This window comes from Salvia splendens, chromosome 20, assembly GCF_004379255.2.
Source record: "Salvia splendens isolate huo1 chromosome 20, SspV2, whole genome shotgun sequence".
NCBI lineage: Eukaryota > Viridiplantae > Streptophyta > Magnoliopsida > Lamiales > Lamiaceae > Salvia > Salvia splendens.
In genome coordinates, this window is record NC_056051.1 from 21,327,206 (window position 1) to 21,348,791 (window position 21,586).

Here is a 21,586-nt window from a genome sequence, read left to right on the forward strand (position 1 = left end):
CTAAGTTGAACTCAAGCCATTTTTATCTTTTATTTTCTTGTAAATTGTAAGTTTGTAACTTAGTGGTATTATAATTTATCTATTCTACATAAAATGTAAGTTTGATTAGATCATTAGGTTTAGAACTTAGAAGTTTATTTATAAAGTACTTAACCGTTGAAAATTAAAAATATTCTTATTATTGACTTGTTCATTTTAACCCTCAATTATTAAATATTCTGTGTTTGATTTAACTATAATGAAATAGTAAAAGTAATCTGATCCCAATTATTAAATTTCTTTTTGATAAGAAATAAGAAAAATAATATCATTCCTAAAAACATGAAAAGTTTGGTAAATATTCTAGGTTTGTTTTCCATCAATCCAGGATCTTGGAAGATACAAGTATTTCTCCTTTATAATCATCTGCAATCATTCTCTTCTATATAGCTTTCTTTCTCAAGTTATCTGTCTGTTTCAATTGGATTTTTCTCTTTCAATCTTTTCAAGGTACTCATCACACTCTAATTATTATACTATGTTGTAGTACTATTATAGCCTCAATTGATTGTTAAATTCTGTTATTTTCTTTTTTCCAGTATAATGTATTTTAAATATATACTAGTAATAAAGAAAATCCAGTATAAATTTGATGCACTCTCAAGTAGTAATTGAATAGAGTCAAGTTACTGAGTAGCTGAAGCAACATAACAGATTAACAGTTAGTTTCTAAATCTACCAACTCTGTTTCACCATAGAAACCTATCAAGAAAATAAAATTACAAAATCTGACAAAAAAAACATCGATTGAGGTTAAACAGCTATGTAATTCTGAGACGACATCATTTCCACAGCTTTACGATCTTGTCGTGGCTGGCGGATGCAACGACGCCCGCCACCGTGGACACAGCCAGCGACGCGATCAGCCCGTCATGCGCGGAGAGGGTCATCGTCTTGTTTTCCGTCATGTTCCACAGCTCTAGAGACTGTTACATCACGCAGCTCGGGTCAATAACGACGAAACAATTCATAACTACACGACTTTTTTCAAGAAAGTCGGGTTAGTTAGTTACCTGATAACAACCGATAACTAGCAACGAGGAGTAAGTAGGGTGGAAAACACATGAGTGGAACTTGTTTCCGTTGCAGCTGAGCTCGTGCACACACTCCCCTTCGTTCCCGGGTCTCAGCGTCCACACCCTAACTGAATCCTCGCTCACGGATGCCAGGAGTTCTCCCGAAGGGTCCCAGTTGACGGAATGGATAGGTTTCGTGTGGCCCTATACCACACCAGATCAAAGGTTACAAAGAAGGTGGAAATGACGTATATACAAGGAATTTCCGACACGAGCTACTGATCCGAATCAATGGTGAGAGATTGACTGGTTTACCTTTAAGGAATGCCGGCACGCCTGCGTCTCTGCATCCAGTATTGACACGACATTTTCAGCAGCTGCTGCAAGATAACGTCCAAGTCGGGGTTGGAATCTCACTTGGGAAGTTCCACCCTAATCCAACCAGGCAAGGAAGGTCAAGAAATTTCGTCGCATTGACAAAAGACATGACTGTAAAGTGAAGACCGAGATATGATACCTTGAAAACTCTTGCGCAGCTACCATTGTTTATGCTCCAGTATCTTATTTCACCATCACCATCGCAGGAACATATGAGATCTTCTTTGTTTGGGTGGAAGTCCAACGACATCACGCCAGAAGAATGCCCAGTGAAGGTCCGAAGAGAATATGAAGGCTGCAATACGAAGATTAGCATTACAGAAGTCTTGATTATTAAAAGGAGAATAGCAGTTGCAATTCCATAGAGAGTGTATTCATCAACTAACATTTTCCACATCCCAAACTCGGACAGTCTTGTCAAATGATGATGTGGCAAGGCGAGCCATGCTAGTGCTGAAACGGACATCGGTTATAAGCGACGTGTGCTCCTCAAGTGTAGTTTTAGGCTTCAAAGAGTCAGTGAACCATAAAACAGCCTGCATAAATTATTGTAAAGTTGTTATCACAGTGAATGACAGAAACAATGATAACTGCATTGCCGGGAACAACCAATTTTATTAATTGTGTTATGTACGTCAAACACCTTTTTATCATGACCACCACTGGCAAGTAACTTCCCGTCTGACGAGAAGTGGCAACAAACGACTTTATTTGAACTAGCACGAACGGAATTGAGCTCCGCAAATGTAAACCCTGAACACATTAATATCGATATCGTAAGGGAAGAATATCTCCCAATCTTTATTCCTTAATGAGATTCTTTATAGAAAATGCAATTGAAACCTTAACCTTACCTTTTCTAACAACATCCATACGGCCAACTGCATCTCGGGGGTCAGCATCATCATGGGATAAAAAAGACTCTACATTGTCTTCAACATCATCCACAAACTGATCCATGTCAGCTTGTGCAAGATCTTTATCGTCCCACTGTCAAACAAGTAAACGAGAAGCTTAAGGAATGGACAGGACTCTATTCACAAAAGGTAAGATACGGTTACTGTTCCCACCAGCTGGTTAGATGGTGAGGTAAGGGTGTTCGTGTTATCAGATCCAAACATCATCAGAGGCTTCGAAGAACTGCCACTGTGTGGCATATTAGGCATAGACATGACATCCCCAGGCGTATGTGTTGAGGGCGTCGATGGAGCTGAACTGGGAGAAGGACCAGCTGTGTTTGCAGTTCCTGAGCTATTAGCAGGGCCAGAAGATGCAGGTTGCTTTCGTTTTCTTCCGGTCTGGTTTTTAGAAGCCTTGAAATGAATGCATGAAACCATATTAGGAATCAAATCAGAATTTCAGTTTATTTAACTAAAGCAACTTACATAATATGCACTTATTAAGCTCTACATTCAGGCTATTGAAAGATCGTAGATAGATGCAGAAGAAACTACTATTCTGTTGACTAAAGTTATTTGAAATCAAAGTTTATAAAGCAAGGGCTGGTATCTAATCTATAAGAAATTTGTGAGTAATGTATATAATGATAAACCTGATCATTTCCTCTGAAGGAATTCGACATGCTAGCATCACCCGTAACACTGCCAGCACCCATAATTTTGTCTTGCTGGAGATTGTGATTAGAACTCTGAGGCTGCTGACCCGAGAGACTGTGCTGTGGATGTTGCTGCTGTAGCGTTGGGTTATTGCTTTGCTGCTGCTGTTGATGCATTTGTGCAATCTTCATCTATATAACAAATCAAGCAAAAACGTCATAAATAATCAAGGAAACCGGTTGCAGAACTTACCCACTTTAATTAACGTAAGAAACAGCTAGAAAGGAGCAAAAGATACCTTCATCAAAATCTCTGGGTCTGCACGAGGCAATCCCGGGCCACCAGCTTGCATTGGGGATCCAATATTAGGAATTACATCCCCGACTGAATTAGAGACCCCATCTTTCCCCATAGATACACTTCGGTTATTGAGAAGCATCCTCAGCCTTCTGCTCTCAACATCATTGGCAGATGGGGAAGTCAGATTCTGCTGTGCCAGCATAAGCTGCTGCTGGGGCGTTGGCATCTGTAGTTGATGAAAGGGTTGAGGACCCGGCATAAATGACTTTGGCTGCTGGAGAAGACCAGAACGAAGCTGATCGAGACCCTGTCAAGGAACAAATAGAGCATTAGAAGAGAAGGATAGATATTCAGCATACGATAATTTGTTTAACAAGGAGCACAGTGGGATGTTTAACAATGTGTCAAAACAATAATGTACTTACGGTTAAAGGCCATCCTTTCAACGTCAAATTGTTACCACCTTGATTTGACCCTAAAACATGCAGAATAGTATTAATTGTAGCATATACAAGAACAACAAAGGCACAAATTGAGCAGCCATGTACGGACTCTGCTTGTGCTCCAGTATTTTGCTTTTAGTGTCTTTGATGAGTTCACTAATAGAAATTCACAATATTTCTTCACCAAAATACTAAATAGTTCCTCATGAACAAATATTACTTGCAAGCAGGATGGACAATAAGAGTATACCAGGCATTCCAATCAACGATCCTTCAGGGCCAGCACCTCTTGGATTGAGAATAGGATTGATTTCAGTTTTGATTTCCTGATGTATATATAAATGAATAAGACATAAATAAGATATAAATAAATTATTTTCTAAACAGGGATGCAACGAGTATACTGACTGGTGTAGACCCAGGAAATTGTTGGCTTCGTGCTTGAACTTGAGGAGATACCCCACCACTAGAACAGTGCAGCATTTGCCTAAAACATAAATTTCATCGCTGGTCAGAAAGCATAAATAAGTCACATCATGAGAGCACATGTACCTCCAGATAATTACTTACATAGTAGAATTTCGAGAACAAACAAGAGAAAACAAAAGTAAGATACCAATAAATATCATATATATCATACCCAGACGGCTGGCCAGCTGCTGCAGCTGACTTCAAGATTGAAGCATGGTTAGGATCCAAAAGCTGGCCTACATTATCCGCGAATCTTTGCTGAAAGTAAATATCACACTGTTAGGAACTGACTTTAGAATCATGGTTTATTCCTGAGCCTAATAAATTCTTGTACCTTTAAGGCTGCATCATCCAAGGAATCCCTCTGAATAGGGAGCTTTAATTTCTCTTCATACATCTTTGTTGCCAAAGCATTTGCAGTACCAGTGTTTTGCCTCATGAGAGGATCATTCCCAACAATACCATTAGCTGAACCGTTCAAGAGGTGGCCACCTTCACGTCGTTGCTGCTGCTGCTGCTGCTGCTGATGTTGTTGCTGCTGTTGTTGATGTTGTTGTTGTTGTTGATGTTGCTGCTGCTGCTGCTGATGTTGCTGTTGCTGCTGCTGTTGCTGCTGTTGAGCTTGCCTCTGCAACAAAAGCTGCTGCATCTGCAGTTGCTGCTGTTGTTGGTGTTGGTGTTGTGACTGCGGCTGCTGCTGTTGCTGCTGTTGCTCCCTTGCCTTCATCGACTGAGTCTGGTTTTCTCGGAAAAAAATAAACTCATAAGATTTCAACCACAAGAGAGTTAGTGCAATAACAAATATCAAGCACGAACTTCGTAAAAAGTCTAGAACAATAAATAGGTGGCGGAGTTGATCAATAAATATCAAGCACGAACTTCTTATAATGTTGTATCAAGTTTGCTAACCTCGATATAAGATGCAGCAACTTCGGAATGCTTTTCATTTGTCCTGGCAATAAAAATATCCCAAAAGACAGACCACCATTCGAAGAGAAAACCACCAGGAGCATCGATAGCTGAAGCAAGCAAATATAAATAATTAGAACTTCCAACATAAAACAGAAACTAGCTAAATTAGGTATGATGTGTACAGACCAACAGGATCTGATGATACTTTTCCTTCAGTTTGGAAAGCCTGAGCGGTAACCTTCAAATCTCTTTTCACTAAATAATCGTGGATATAGACATCCAACCTGAAAACAACCAGAGTCAAGAAACAACTTCAAAGTGTGCACCCTTTGTTCAACCCATACATTAACTTTAGAGAATGGGAAGATATACATTAACTATGAATTTGTAACTAAGAACATAGGTCAGAACTCAATTAGGAATAACCACTTATATAACAAAGAGGGCAAACCACATAAACTATATCCGAAAACATAACACTAAACATTATCTTCATCTTACAACACAAACTAGAAGTCTTATTATTAAGGGAATCCAAATTCGTGCTGCCCCCACCCAAAAACAAGATCATACCTACTTTTAAAGACTAAACAACTGGCTAAATTCAACTGACCTATCAAAGCAACCAGACAATCGAAAATCTAACACAAAAACAGCAAGAACTACAATGAACTAGGAAATAAAGAACACCTTTGAGGCAAAAAAGGTAGTGAAAAGTGAGGGGAAAAAACTTACATTTTGTCAGCTTCCCAGTTGGTTTGAGACATTTTTGCAGCCCAGTAGAGCGGGATACAAATGCCAGATCCCCAAGAAACAACCTTTCCTTCAATCTCTCACCCCTTCACCATCTGAGACACATTTATTGCATCAAACCCCAATTCCAAAAAACCCCAAATTCAAATAAAAATTCAATCTTTTCCTTCAATTTCGTTGTTGCGGTGTATTGAAACTCAGTTCTAATACAACCTAACCAACACGCAGCAATAACGAAATCTTGAACAAGTAAACAGTAAGTTCACACACGCAAACATATGCTGCACACATACGCGAATATGATTATCTCTTAAAAGGGGATTATTACCTATAAGGCTACATAACATAATATTGAAAAAGAACAAGAACCCTCTTCCTCCTTTTTCGTATGGCTCCCTCCCTTTATATCTCGCTATTTTTGTGGGGGGGAAATAAAATTCCAGAAAGCAGTAGTAGCGGTAGGAGTTGGTTTTGCAGAAACTAAAAACAAATTCTGTTTTGTATTTATGAGGGGCTTTGTTGGTGGGATTGAATGGGGGCTGTTGCAGATATCATAATGTCTCTGGGAATGGAATTTACTCACAAGTACCTTTCAGTTGGTCAAATTTCCGGTTTGGGGAGACGATGCTCTGAAAAAGACGAAAAAACCCTGTACTGCGCCGGAGCCAGGGGAGGGTGCGGGGTAAGAATGTCATTTGATTCAGTCTTTTGCTTTTGGACCAGGCTTTCAACTCTGGGCTTTGTATTTTCGTTTATTTACTATCTAACCCCGTCAATTTTAGGGAATTTTGCATTATTTTAATTGTCTTCTTGGATGTTTATGTATACTTTTAATTCATAATAAGTCTTCCAATTTTTGACACGACAGGAATACACACGAAATTAATAGAACTGAGGACTTGTATTCTTATCAGATTAACATGTTAGGAACTTGATAATCTTGAATTGTATTCGGACTGAGTAATCCATTAAAAACTACAATTCAATCAGGTATTAAATTATGTTTTTATCACGTAAAGATCATGTTTAATCATGTAAATCATGTTTAGGTCGTTGTGTGTCGACTCAACTCATATTAAATCGTGTTATCAAAGGATCCATGTCGTTTTCGGGGTAGTAGGTGATGTTAATGTTCGAATTGAGAATTTCATTAACAAGTCAAAATTAGGTTAAATCTTAATGGGTGTGTCGTTAATTATTTAATTGACTCAATAACGACCCAGCACGATTTTGTCACCCTACGGACCCTGTTGCTTTGTTTTGGCACAAAATGAAAAGTGGTCTATCCTCACTCTAAGAAGGCATGACATCCTATCTATATTATATGTTGTGTATACAAGTAGGTTTTGTGGATTTAATTCAAATTGTAAATTGTGTATAACCAAAGTTGCAGGATTATAAATGTTTCTAAATGTCAACGAAATAACGAATGATTCACATTCCATATGTCAACCATATTAAACCCTTTAATATTGCGATATTACAATGTTATTTGATTATCTTTTAGAATGGCTGGAAGAATAGTTCTAAAAAAGATTCAACTTGTTTAATCATGTCATTTTTATATCTTGTATGATTTTCAGAAATTATTGACGAGGGCATCTCAAATTTTCTTATTCTGCTTTGAGTTAATCCATTTCTTTTCTCAACTTTCATAGTCAGATTCAAGTAAAAGTGAATAAAACATGATCTACCTATGAATGGAGGCTTCTGTTCTTCTGAACATTTGGTCCGGCCCACTTAAGGCATGGGCCCAATCATATAAAATAAGTCTCTCTTTTTTGTATGCAATGTACACAATTGAGCTCAATAATTTTCTCTCTCTGGCCCATCTCAAGCATTCGACACTAATTTTCCCAACAATTTGGCATCCTATATTGTTTGAAATCTATGTAACTTATAACATATAAAACGAATGATCCATACATGATGATACTACATCTTATATTGTTTGTGGATGCTATGGAGCCAAGTTAGATTGGTTGTTGGAAATAGGATTGCCAATTCTAGTTTTAGCTCTAACTTGCTTTCTCATAGTGTGGAAATTTAGGTTCCCACAAATATTTTCTATTATAAATTACATCTATTAGGCAATAATTATAGAAACGTAACATATCAATCCCAATGGAAACACGAACCTATTTCACGAGTAACAGACAATATTAGGATGTACCTACTACCTAGATATTAATGGGCACAAATTGGACTTGACCAAACCAAGAAAATATGGCCGTTGTGTGAGGATATTTTCTATGTCCGTCATTCATCATACATAGTCACACCCACCGTCTAAACTCTATAGCATCTTCCAATGCCTGCAGGGGCATAGCGCAGTTGGTAACGGAGGGGCAGATCTTGTTGCAATGAGCATGGGTTCGAATTCCACTGCTGTCGTGTAGTTGCTTTCATCTCTCAGGCACAAGTGTGTGGCCTTGGGAGATGGGCTTCTGGCAGCTAGTGAGTTAAGGTCTCCCCCTTAACGGGCTACTGCGTATCCTGATGGAACCCCTTCATATGATGTCGGGCCGGAGTGTGGGGGCCGCCAAGGCGACGGAATCGCCTTTTTTTGCTACAATCTATAGCATCTTCCAATTGAAATCAAATATTCCAAATATCAGATACTCTATGTATTATAGAGTAAAATGTAGTAATAAAATAAGATATTGTTTGAAAAGGAGGTGACTATATATCCTAGGAGTTGTCTCTCTAGTAAAAAAGGCAGCAGAGGTACTATTAGGTACACATGTACATAGGAACAAAAGAAGCACACATCCCTCCTTTGAGAGGCAGTCAACAATTTGCAGTTGCTAAAGCTACATACCACTGAACTTCAACAGGTCACCAAAATGTGGACCCAAATAAACCAACCATTCATGCATAACAACAATAGGAATTCCAATTTTCCCTTCAACCACCTAGCTGGCTTCCTGTGGGCCCTACCCCAAACACGCGGTGGCTAGTCGACGTTCCCGTCTATGCCATGGGCGCAGTCAGAAAACGCCAAAAGGGCTGCGCACTTAATGATGACAAAACATGCGGCCCTTAGTAGTCTAGGTTTACATTTGGGCAATACGCGCAAAAGGATTCAAATGAATTAAGGGGGTCGTTTGATAAAAAAAGATAGATAAGGTAAAATATGATAATAAAAATACACATTTTAGGTCATTTAAGTTATCTATCATAGCAAATTGACCCTTAGCGAAAACACTTGGCATACATAGTTACAAATTGTAACGAACTAGGTAAACAGTTCCCTTGTGTACAACAGGCAAGACAAAAGTGTATGGACATGAATAGAAGGAGAAGAAGAAGGTGAGAAACCCTACATGAAGAGAGAAGACAATGAGATACAATTGGGATTTGTCGTCTGAGAAATGCATGCATGGCAAAACGGCATGCATGACACTACCCAACTACTGTTTTTCTTGATTAGTAAGCATCATTCGTCGTAGTATATACTTTTCATGAATTTATAAGAGAGAATAATTCCATTAATAAGATTATTATAATAAGTTGTATGTATTTATATCTTTTTTGGTAGATTGGGTGACTTTCAAGTCTATACAACTTATTTGTGTCCTAGTAAACATACTTATATATTACTCCCTCCGTCCTTGAAATTTTGTCACATTTTTTCATTTTCATCCGTCCCACAAAATTTGTCACATTTCAGTTTTTACCATTTTTAGTTGTGGACCCCAAATTCCACTAACTTATTCTCACTCACATTTTATTATAAAACTAATACTTTAAAAGTATAACTCACATCCTACCAACTTTTTCAACTACTTTCATTACATTTCTTAAAACTCATGCCCGATCAAAGTGTGACAAAATTTGGGTGACGGAGGGAGTAATATAGTACACATTAAAAATGTTCTTTTGTTCAATTATTTTCAAATTTGATATTAGAAAATGACTCTTATACTACAGTTTTTTAATTTAAGTTTATACGGAGTATCTAATTAATTGGACCCAAAATAAGGTAAGATAGTTTTGTCCATCCTCCAAATTTAACTCGATTTAAGTGTGTTTTTAGCGGAAAATTGAGAATTTTATTGGGCAAATATAAATTATTCATATAATTTATTTTTCATTAACATCTGACGTTTAAGTCGTTTATTTATATTGACAGTAATACGTAAGCTGGACTCAACCTGACAATTTATTTAGTTACTCCATAAGATAGAGGTCTGAAAAAAATTCAGAATAATTACTCCTGCAAATTAATTATCCAGTCAAAATCGAAATCTTTGAATGATTTCTCCTTCAATTAATGTAGACATATAAATTGGGTGATGGAGTATTAGGGCATCAGTAACCCCGTCCCCATTTCCGGCCCCAAGTCCCCTCCACGTCATCATTCTTCTACAGTTGCGGCCCAGGCCCCAACTGCTGTAACCCTGCAGGTTGCGGCCCGGGCCGCAACTAATAAATGACACTATTCACAACTCCAACCTATTTTGAAAGTAAAATAAAAAACACTGAAAATTTATAACACGGAAAATTTAATTTCATCGAATACTGCAAAATTACAACATATAAATTTTCAAACTGAAAATAAAATACATAAAAACATAACGTCAATGCTGGAAAACGTTGTTGCGAGTCCAAATTTCTTCGATTAGATCGGCTTGGAGGCGAGTGTGTTGTTCCTCTTGGCGCATCGCAGCTGAACGAGCCATGACATTGCAGATGTCGTGAGGAAGGCCCTGCACGGGCGGCTCGGTGACAACGTAGTTACTCCCAGTGCTGGCGAGCGGATCGTCGCTCCACAAAGTGACGTTATCTTGTTCGTCCTCAACGATCATGTTATGCATTATGATACATGCATACATTGTGTCGGCGATGTTTGACCGCTGCCAACCATTGGGCCCGCTCGTGCATGTCGACCAACTTGCTAACGTCGTCGGTCGTTGGCTTTCTCAAGTACGCATCCTTGAATGCTTCGACGACTGCCCGACAGAAGGCCTCCGCATCCGGAACCGGCGACGGAACATCTGATCACTCCATCGCGGATCTCTAGAGAAATAATCCGTGAAAAGCCGCAAGGCAGCTTGTTCACGGTCTCGGTGAATATACATCCGGGTACGTGGTACCCGGGTTCGTTGTTCGTTCCAAGCTTGAATAGCAGCTTGGAAGCGTTCAACTTCGTTGTTCATTTCTTCTTGGATTGCCGGTACCGCCTCTCCTAACACTCGGGTCAATTGATCTTCGAATATTCTTTGACGAGGAGGCATTTTTTCGAATTCTAGGAAGAGATTTGAAGTTGAATGTGAAGTTGAATGTGTATGAAAATGGAGTAGTATTTATAGAAAAATTTTCGAATTTAAAATAAAAAAAAAATTTGGTTGCGGCCCGGCCCGAGGACCGTGTAACGCTGGGCCGGGACTCGCCAGTTGCGGCCCGTCACCGTGCAACGCCGTCCCGGGCCGTGACGCGGGACGCTCCCCAGGCCGGGAATGCGGCCCCGGGACGGGCCTGAGCCGTGCCGGCCTTCCGTGTAATGCATGGGACGGGCCGGGACTCGCGATTTGCGGCCCGGCCCATGGCGTTACGCATGCTCTTAAGTAAGCACTATTAAATCAAGTAAAAACTGAGGTTTCACACCTCGAAATACGAGAAAGAGAGAAGAATTGTTAAAGTAAGAGAAATAAAGAAAAATTGATAAAGTAAGAAAGACGAAGAGAAAAAATAGTGAAAGTAGTGTAATGAATTATGAGATACATGTCCTAAAATATAAAATTTAGAAAATTTTTATTTTTAAGGGATAGGGATACGTGGTACTAATAAAATATTACTCTCTTTATTACTTTGAAAAGTATTAACTATTTCCTATTTATATATCATTCCTACATTAAAATTCATAGCAGTAGTTTTCAAGTAATCCACTAGTAGTCAACAATTCGTGTACTAGGATTTTGAAATGGAAATGAAGATAAAAGTAATGAGGAGTAATAGTAGAGGTAAAAAGATGTCAGTGAAAGGGCAAAATTAAGGGGTTTGACATCAACCTAGAGTAGAGGGCAATACAGAATCACGTCAGATCAAAATATATAATAACCACTATTTTCCTATATATTAACCAAATTGATATAAATACAAGAGTAAGGATTGGGTATGGAATTAAGCAAATTGAACAGTACATATTTTATTTAATACACTTGATAATAATGTTTTGAACGCAGAAATGTGTTCATCGTACGTATGTGAGCAAGAAATCATAAGAAAGGTAATAGTAGTGGAGTACTATAATTGTTATGAATCGCCAAAAATATATTATTGAAAATGACACATGTTTTTGTACGCACGAAATGGACAAAGTAGGAGAAATTTAGAAATAAAAAAATGCTTATATTATTTTTAGTAAATAATGAGATCCATCTTATTAGAAAACCAAGACTAAAAGTGGACTAATTCTACGGAAGAATAAATTGATAAAGGTAAACTTTTTTTGGGGTGAAGGGAATAGTTTGGTATACATCTTTTTGTGGACGGAATTAGTAGATAACAATTGTCTTATTCCAACGACTTCTTATTTATTTATTATTTAAGTCAATACTAATATTGATGCACAATGTAAATGTGTGGGGTGCCATCAAGATCTATGGGCCAAAAAAGTCGTCATCAGTCTTGAATCTTAATTACCAAGATGCGTTTCAACAATAAAGAAGACGTTCGTTTTTCTTGACAGATGTATTGTTAAGAGCCTCCTGCTCCTAACGTCGATAACTCCGATCGACAAACGTCCGGCGCCCCTGTCGCTGACGGTGGTCTATGCGATCGTCCCACCCCCCTTGATCCCAATTGTTAGCAATGGTTCGCGGATGGGGTTGGTCGTGAAAGCGCCCCCGATACCTCGCGTTAGGATGTCGTGGAGGAGTTGGTCCCTCTGCGAGCGGGAGCGGCGATGGGTCTCGCCATGGTTGTCTTGTACTTCGATGTTCTCCCCGGTCGGAAACTGGCTCAGGTCGTGGCGGAGCATATGATCTTCCGATACGACGATCCGTGGCATCCCACTTGTTCTCCCACTTATCAAAAACAGCCAGGATATGATCCAGCTTGGCATGAATCTCTTGGTCGTGTGCGGTCTCTGCTGTTCTAGGAATCGTCGAGAAGCTGTACCTGTACGGCTGGTCGAGCGGCTGCTGTGGGTGGCCGAATTGCGAAGGCTCTCCTCCCTCGGCCTTCCAGGCTGCTGGAACCCGTTTGGGGGGCGGTTGAAAGCTGTTAAACCCGCGTGGCAACGCCTTGCGATAGTGAAACTCTAAATCGGGCAGCGGCTGTGTATGCTTGTGAACGAAATGGTGATGGTGATTGTGTGTCATGATGACAGATCGAGGCGTTGCTGTGCGCGGAATGTTTTCCGTCGGGCAGCGGTGTCGCTTCGGTTCGAGATGGTGGGAGGGTCACCTCTCAATGAGAGCACCAGTTGTTAAGAGCCTCCTGCTCCTAACGTCGATAACTCCGATCGACAAACGTCCGGCGCCCTTAGCACAGGGTCGGCGGAATCCTGAAGGGGCTGTGCGCGAGTTCTACTCGTCGGGCAGCGCAGCTTCTGGGTTTTCTTGATAGTGAAGCAACGAAAATAGGCCAAGCAATATTCTTATTATTGAACGAGATGATTTCCAATAATACAAATCTAAGCCTATTTATAATACTAGGATATATGATAGGATATGGTGAATCCCTAATATTTCTAAACTACCCTAATATATCTAAACTAAATAATATAATAGAAGAGGCTCGTATCATGTATATAACTAGGTTCTCCCTTAAATGTTTCTGTAACAATTTCTCAATTAAATACTACATCAGTTCATGAAAAATAGGTTAATTTTTTTTATTTTGGAATGTCTATAGAAAATAATCCTATTTATGAAAATGAAAAAATTTCTCTTTTTAACTTCCTCTGTCCCACAAGAAAATACACTATTACCTTTTTAGTTCGTCCCACAAGAATATTTATTTTCAAATTTTGAAATTTGTTCTCACTTTAATAAGGTGAGATCCTTCTCCATTAGTTATATTTTAATTATTTTTTCTCTCTGCCTTGAGCTCTTTTACTTCACCAATTTTGTATTAAAATTCATATCAGAGTGCGTATTCTTTTGGGACGGATGGAGTATATGCTACCCACTTTTCTCTTCTCTTTTATACACTTTTCCCATTCTCTCTTATACTTTACCTACATTTTCTCTTTATCCAAGTTATTTTACCTATTTTTTAGGGAAAAGCTATGTGGCCACATTATGGTCAGCCATAAACTGGTTTAATAGCAAAAAAGAACCGGTTTACTTAAAATTTCTGGTCTAGTAATTGTTGATTTTACTTGTATACCCTTGTCATAATTTGAGGAGAAGATATGTAGCTAGAAGCAGGAAGAAGATGTATTGGGAGTTGGGCCCATACTTACTATTCTCTCTTCCCAACTGCCGAAAAAAATTGTTTTAATTATTTCAATTTAAAGAGCTTACAATAATAAGTAAATGTAAAAATTTACATTTATAAATAACATAATACTATAAAGTATAATATTGTAATAGTTTACAATTATTTTATTAAACATAAATAAACATGAGTGATGGGATAAGTTCAAAAATAATGTTAATAGACCTTAAAACATTAACAGTTTATCTTTTAATAATTTCAGAATAAACTGATTAATTATATGAGGTAAAAATTTGTCACTTACTTTTAGTTAAGCATTGATTATATAAGACTTTTTATTCATGGAATTTATAATTTTACCTTAAAATTTCAAATTGAAACATCGTTGTTTGAGACAAGTTGTAATTCTCAAGCCACGTATTTTGACACCGTTTTTTAGTAGGAAAAAAGTCGCAACGACAATGATATTCTCGACGGTACTATTTACTTAAGTGTGGATAATGCAATGGCGATAATAATTAAGATTTTATTTAAAAAATAACAATAAAGATCATTATATAATCAAACAAATACATGAATTTAAAAAAATAAGGATTCAAATTACTCAATCGAATATACATTAGTTTGATATAACTGAAGCTATATTCGACTAAACAAAGTTTAATTGAACTTAGAAACAATTAAACAATTGAATGGTGTTTAGAGGCGAAATTCCATGAAAGTACCTCATGGGAGCTCTTATCCACCATTTGTACCCGAAAAAAAATTCCAATGAAGGGAATGACGCGAGCGCCTCTCGCGTGTTTAACAAATGAAACACGCATCTCTCTCGCGTGTATAAACAAAGACGCATCGTCGTCTCGCGTCTTTTAAGAAACACGCATGAGTCTCATGCGTGTTTGCCTTCTCCATTTTCATACCACACGCATGAGCCGTTTGCAATTTGTCCGAAGTCTGTTCACTTCTCTCTACATCAACAATCACACAAATTTTCTAAAAAACAATTCATCAAACATCTTATCCACTATTCAAATTCGGTTCTAATGAGCCCTCTCTCGTCGACTCGATTTCGATTGGTAACCGATAGAAGTTACAATGAAAGAGAGGAAGACATATCGTTGTTGCCTCTTGGAATGGATTGAACTTTGAAGCCCTCATCTTCGCAATTGGGTAATTTATCTTTATCAATAGCTGCTGAATTTATCTTTTACTCAGGTTAGTATGCATCTTTTGGTGATTATGTGTGTATGTGGAGAAGGCAAACACGCATGAGACTCATGAGTGTTTCTTAAAAGACGCGAGACGGTGATGCGTCTTTGTTTATACACGCGAGAGGCGCTCGCGTCTTTCCCTTCATTGGAATTTTTTTTTGCGGGTACAAATGGCGGATAAGAGCTCTCATAACGTACATTCGTGGAATTTAGCTAAATAATCCAATTACACTTGAGTTGATTGAATATAGTACTATCAAGTATCAATTATAAGATTCACTCGATTATAAGATTTAACTAAATAATCCAACTACACTTGAGTTGATTGAATATAGTACTATCAAGTATCAATTGAACAATTTAATAGTGCTTCGAATCACTTGATTATAAGATGTAAGTACATAATTCAATTAAATAGTTAATTGAACATAGAATCAATGAGAAATTCACCAGTACTTAGATTCACTTATTATAAAATGTAACTAAACAATTCAATCGAACTTAGAGTTAACTGAACATAGAACATAGAATCAACTGAGCAATTCAATAAAATTTAGATTCACTTAATTATAAGATGTAATTAGAGAATTCAATTGAATAATTGAATATATAATGTTTAGATTCACTTGAATTATTCATTTGAATATAAAATTTACCTTAATTGTCCAACCACAGTTGAAAATAAAATATAAAAGGTAAATGAATTAATTTGATACACCCCATAATTTTTTATTAATACTACTACTCAATTTAATTGAATTTATTTCAAAATAGAATAATTCAATAGTGTTTATATATTATATGTGAATTTTAGATTAAATTGGATAATTCATTCTTTTTTAAATTTGAAAAGTTATTCACTAATCGATATTCAATTGTTCATTTGTATCTAAAATTCACCTTAATTGTTCAATTACATTTAAAAAATAGAATACAAAATGTAGTAGATTGATTTGTTCTATTATCATTTCCATTAGATTGACTTTCTTTAATTCAGTTTACTAATACACTTATCGTATAAATTTTTCTTTTTAAAAATTATAACTAAGATTCATTATATATTTTAAATTTATAAATAGATTTTTTAATCTATAATTTAATCTTATAATATTAAGAAAGAAAAATGTTACTAAAATGGCATTTGTCGTACCATCACTCCATCACTAACATGTACAGTACAAAAATCTTGCAAGAGATGATAGAATACAACTGGATATAAGATAAATTGAATCTACTATGAAACCAAATGTCCATATAAATTAAATGTTTAATTTAACAAAATGTCCATATGAATCAAATGTTTATCGTTAAGTTAAATCTAATCTAAACATAATTATTAAATTAAATCTAAATATAATTAAACTGTTCAACTAAACATATTATTTAATTGACTAATTTAACTGAATGGTAGATTAAAGTATCTTTAATTATTCAATTAATTCTAATGGTCAACTTATTTGTTCGACTAAATCTAAATTTAATTAAATTAATGTTCAAATTAAAGTTTATACAAGCCTAAAATCAATTAAATAGGAATTTGAACGTTGTTAATTTTATTTTAAGAAAATAAATAGATCAATTATTAAATTATTTTCACCAAACTATTTAATCAGTCAAAACATTATATTAATATTAGTTGTGGGTTAGATAACATTTTGGGTGTGATTGAGTTCTATCATTACAAAATAGATAGATTAACAATTGAATTATTCTTATCCAACTATTTAATTAGTAAAAATTTATAATGAGATTTAAGTTTAATTATAATTTAAATGTGGTTCAAGTTTAATATCTCAATATAAATAGATTAATTATTGAAATTTTATTGTCCAAAAATTGAATCTAATATTCGACTGGATTGTTGAATTCTAAATCGATACAAATTCATCAATACAATCTTTCGAGATTGATTTCACATCCAATTTTTAATCCTTATGAATTTAATATCAATTCCTTTTATAGGCGAATTTACAGTAAAAAAATATTATTTCACATATCATATATTTGGAGTATTATGCTACAGCGACAAAAAAAATACTAATTGCAATTAAGAATACTAGTAGTATATTTTATTCTAAGACTACTCAATTCTAAACTAAGAGTTTTATTTTTTCATATTGTACTTGTGAGTTGTGAGCTTATCATCCATTAGTTATTCCTTAGTTAAGAATATTGTTTCTTATATTCTATCTTTTGTTTACATTTTCATTATTCATATTTTTTATTAGTCCATAATTTTTTTTGTCAAACTGATTGTACCATAATTAAGCTTTATAATTATATACTTAGGGCGTGTAATGCCATTCACATGAGATAATATAGATCACATTTTCATGGATTAAATTTCACTATTAAGTATTACTACTACTATAATATGCCTTCTTAAAAGACTATCTAATGTACTGTGTAATCATATTAGTGTATTGAGCATTTAATATAAAACTCATTAATTATGGTCTCCTTTGATTTAAATTCCAACTTGAGGCTATTAAATGCGTATTCTTTAATTCAAAATTTGAAACATATCAATTTTCGACAAAATATGATCAAGGATATATATGTAATTTTCGTTTATCCACTAACTGTAACTAATATTTTATTTAATAACTAACACTTAAATTTACTAATTTAGCCTTGTATGGCTGCCATAATATGGCCATTTAGTATCATTTTTTTTTACTCATTTTTGTCATTAAAATCTGTGGTGCACACAAATGGAAGGGAGAGTGATATTTTTACAGAAAGGAAATTAAACGAGATGGTAAAGTTGAAAAAGTTTTTGGGGATGGTGATGTAATCGTGTTGCAATCATTAACTTGGAAAAAGCAATTTTCTTAGATTCACTTTTTTGCGTGTAATAGTACTTGATAACTGAAAAAACTAATGAGTAAAAAGATTTCATGAATTCCTAAAGTAGCACTCTGTAAAATTGCGTTCAATTTAGATAACCTCTACCCACTTTGGCAAAGGCTAATAATAATCACCACGAACATTTTCTACAAATATACGTATATATTAACCTTACACAATCTTCCCACTTAGCATAATTTTTTATATTTTTCATTGCATTTTTGTATCATACATTAGTTTTTTTTTCAAAATAAAAATATTCGACCTAACGATTGCCATTCTTACAATTTCCCCAAAACAAAACTGATTCATTTACAACAAAAAAACATTAAAAAAATAACTAGCTTAAAAAACACCTCCACTCTAGATATTTTCCGTAATTTTCCCAAATATTTCACTACCTAATTTAATTTCTTTGGCTGAATATCTCTTGTTAATTTTCCTCCATTGATCGGCGATGTCTTTAGCAATTTTGACGGCATCCGATGATGTTCCGAGAAGCCCCCTTCTCGTGAACCCGACCGCATACAATCCGTTCTCTCCTTTCCAACTATAAGGGAAAGGTGTCTTCGGCATTCCTTCATTTGTGAAGAAATCCTCACCCTACATTATTTCCCACAAAAAGAATTAAATTAATATCAATTGCAATTTCAACATCAATTCTCTTAATTCACTTGTACCTAATTCTTGGGCATATAAATATATAAAATGAAACCAAGTACTACTAGAAATAATAATGACATTTAATTTTTCTGAGACTGGTTCTTGAAAACAGCAGTAGTTGAGACCTATACGCAAAAATTCCCCAGTCTTACAAAATTGAATATAGGTGAATAAATAATTAATGACAGTAACACATCATAAAATGAGAACAAAAAAAATATTTTGCAAGCATTGGTAGGAAGGATGATCCAAACAAATGCTATCAGATTTGCCCTTTTCTGTTACAGTGTAAGAAAACGTTTTGTAGCCCACTGCATGTGTAAGGCCGAAAGCGATGTGTGATTCCGAATAAACCTTATTTATTTAATAATTTATAAAATAAATTCTATAATTAATGCTATTACTCTCTAAAGTTTAGATTAAATTTTTTTTGATGTAATAAGAAAATTGATGACTTATAGTAAAACAGCTAAATCAATCACTTAAAACGAGACAAATAGATCATTACTTACCTTTAGCCAAGTTGGCACATTGCTCTTATACCCCGTTGCGAGAATTATAGAGTCGAATTCCCGTTCTTGGCCGTCACAGAATTTTGCACCGCTTTTTGTTATCTCCTTCACTCCTTCCACTACCTATATTACAGAGAAAGAAAGATTAGAATGTGTGCATTATACGGAATCGTTGCCGAAAAAACCATATAATATAATCAAATTTTTATCAATTCCGCGACTTTTAAAAAATAGTACTGCCTGATTATATTATAATACTAATAAATTGACATTTTTCTCAATTGTCCGCGTTCCCGGCATTTTCCCCATGTATGTATATATACCTGAATTTTGCCGGATTTGATAAGAGAGACGGCGCCGACGTCGAGCACTGGCGATTTTCCGGTGGCATTTTTGAGCTCAATGGGGCCGGTTTTGGGGCGGCGGAGGCCTAATCTAGCGGTGTTTCCGAACGTCAAATTAGCAACGACAAGGAGAAATTTGTCAACCAGCTTCAATGGCAGCCATTTCAGCAACACCATTGCCATCGTAAACGTCGAAACTCCCCACATTTCCCTCGGCAAAATATGAACCTAATTTTGATTATAAAAAAAAGTCAATAAATAATCATAAAATAAATAAATTAAACTTAAAATGACTCACAGAATTCCTGACAACGATGGAGGGAGAGGCGCGGTGGCGGCAAAGGTCCAAGCTAACTTCCATGCCGGAGTTTCCACAGCCGATTACGAGCACCTTCTGTTTTGAAAAGTGAGAGCCCGAGCGATACGCGCTGGTGTGGAGAACCGGGCCTTGAAACCTCCGCAGCCCGTGAATCTCCGGAATCACGGGCTCGGCGTTCTCCCCCGTCGCAACAATTAACCACCGCGACACGTAGAGCACGTCCTGCGTCTGGACCCGCCATAGCCCGGTGAAGGCGGCGTAGCGGGCCTCGAGCACGGCCTGGTTGAATCGGGGGCGGATCGAGAAATGGCGGGCGTAGTGCTCCATGTAGGAGAGGAATTGGTGTTTGGTGGGATATTTGGGGAAAAAATTAGGGAAATTGAGAAGGGGGAGCTGGCAGAATTGGCGGGGGAGGTGGAGCTTGAGGCGATCGTAGGTGCGGCGCTGCCAGAGGGAGGCGAGGCAGTCGGCGCGCTCGAGGAGGAGGGCGGGGACGCCAGTGGAGTGGAGGCAGGCGGCGGCGGCGAGGCCGGAGGGGCCGGCGCCGACGATGATGGGGCCGGGATGGAAAACGCAATTCACTTGCTGTTTGGAAGAAGGCATTTAGGAGAGTTTTATGGAGAAAAGGAGTTTGGATTTCAGTTGCTCAAGGCTTTTTCTACTCAGGCTTTGCAGCCTTTTTCCACTGGACTGGGTAGTGTTACTGTGTGCTTTCTCTCTCTACGGCTATCTGCAATTTATAGGCGCATGAATTTAAATTTCATGACTCTCACTGGAGTAATATACTACCTCAGTCCGCAAATGGGAGTCCTATTTTTTCATTTTAATCCGTCCGCAAATAAGAGTCCCGATTCACTTTTACCATAAATTATCTCACTTTGAGCTAACTCATTCCATTCCCATTTTATGTAAAACTAATATATACAAGTGGGACTCTTATTCCACTAACTTTTTTCCACTCACTTTTCTTAATATTTCTTAAAACCCATGCAGCCAAGAAATGAGACTACTAATGGCGGATGGAGGGGAGTAGTACTTATTTGCAGAAATGATTTTCTTATAATTACCTGGTTCACAAATATTGATTCATTTTACTATCACCTAACAATTTGATTTTATTTAGTTAAAAAATGATTTTATTTAGTTCTTCCTATTTTAAATTATTGGAGTATACATTCTACTAAACTATTACTACTATTATATTTTTATTATAAAAGTTAGTATATTTTTGAAAACCTGCATGAATTTTTTTACATGCAAATAAAATTAATATGATTATTATGCAATCATTTTATATTTTTAAAAATCTGTATTAATTTTTTTTCTACATGCAAATAAACTTAATGAGATTATTATGTGCATGTAATTGAGATGAGATTCATAAAATAGTTGAAGTCGGTAGACTTATATTACTATATGTTTCCTTAA

At 36.4% G+C, this 21,586-nt stretch overlaps 2 protein-coding genes across 2 annotated transcripts; both read right to left on the minus strand.

Annotated features, from left to right (window-relative positions):
- Positions 1 to 607: 607 nt before the first annotated feature.
- LOC121780542 (transcriptional corepressor LEUNIG-like) lies at positions 608 to 6,453 on the minus strand. The gene is made up of 19 exons (XM_042178126.1): positions 6,197 to 6,453; positions 5,851 to 5,963; positions 5,302 to 5,399; positions 5,113 to 5,222; positions 4,538 to 4,939; positions 4,373 to 4,461; positions 4,141 to 4,219; positions 3,983 to 4,058; positions 3,715 to 3,764; positions 3,288 to 3,596; positions 2,986 to 3,180; positions 2,504 to 2,746; positions 2,288 to 2,423; positions 2,077 to 2,186; positions 1,820 to 1,969; positions 1,573 to 1,728; positions 1,371 to 1,487; positions 1,053 to 1,259; positions 608 to 965 (listed from the first exon to the last, which is right to left on the minus strand). The coding sequence occupies exons 2-19, from the start codon at positions 5,880 to 5,882 to the stop codon at positions 822 to 824; spliced, it is 2,703 nt and encodes a 900-aa protein (XP_042034060.1). The 5' UTR covers positions 5,883 to 5,963; positions 6,197 to 6,453; the 3' UTR covers positions 608 to 821.
- A 12,131-nt stretch (positions 6,454 to 18,584) lies between these two features.
- On the minus strand, positions 18,585 to 20,843 carry LOC121781116 (probable indole-3-pyruvate monooxygenase YUCCA4). Its single transcript, XM_042178816.1, has 4 exons — positions 20,138 to 20,843; positions 19,819 to 20,067; positions 19,496 to 19,618; positions 18,585 to 18,923 (listed from the first exon to the last, which is right to left on the minus strand). The coding sequence occupies exons 1-4, from the start codon at positions 20,759 to 20,761 to the stop codon at positions 18,684 to 18,686; spliced, it is 1,236 nt and encodes a 411-aa protein (XP_042034750.1). The 5' UTR covers positions 20,762 to 20,843; the 3' UTR covers positions 18,585 to 18,683.
- Between the last annotated feature and the right edge of the window lie 743 nt (positions 20,844 to 21,586).

Excerpts from the sequence above, each read along its gene's own strand:
- LOC121780542 (XM_042178126.1), bottom strand. The coding sequence starts at position 5,882 with ATGTCTCAAACCAACTGGGAAGCTGACAAAAT. Across the intron at positions 3,181-3,287 it reads ACCCAGAGATTTTGATGAAG|ATGAAGATTGCACAAATGCA; the intron begins GTATCTTTTGCT and ends TTTGTTATATAG. Across the intron at positions 966-1,052 it reads TAGTTATCGGTTGTTATCAG|TCTCTAGAGCTGTGGAACAT; the intron begins GTAACTAACTAA and ends GTGATGTAACAG.
- LOC121781116 (XM_042178816.1), bottom strand. The coding sequence starts at position 20,761 with ATGCCTTCTTCCAAACAGCAAGTGAATTGCGTTTTCCATCCCGGCCCC. Across the intron at positions 20,068-20,137 it reads CCATCGTTGTCAGGAATTCT|GTTCATATTTTGCCGAGGGA; the intron begins GTGAGTCATTTT and ends AATCAAAATTAG. Across the intron at positions 18,924-19,495 it reads ATGTGCCAACTTGGCTAAAG|GGTGAGGATTTCTTCACAAA; the intron begins GTAAGTAATGAT and ends GAAATAATGTAG.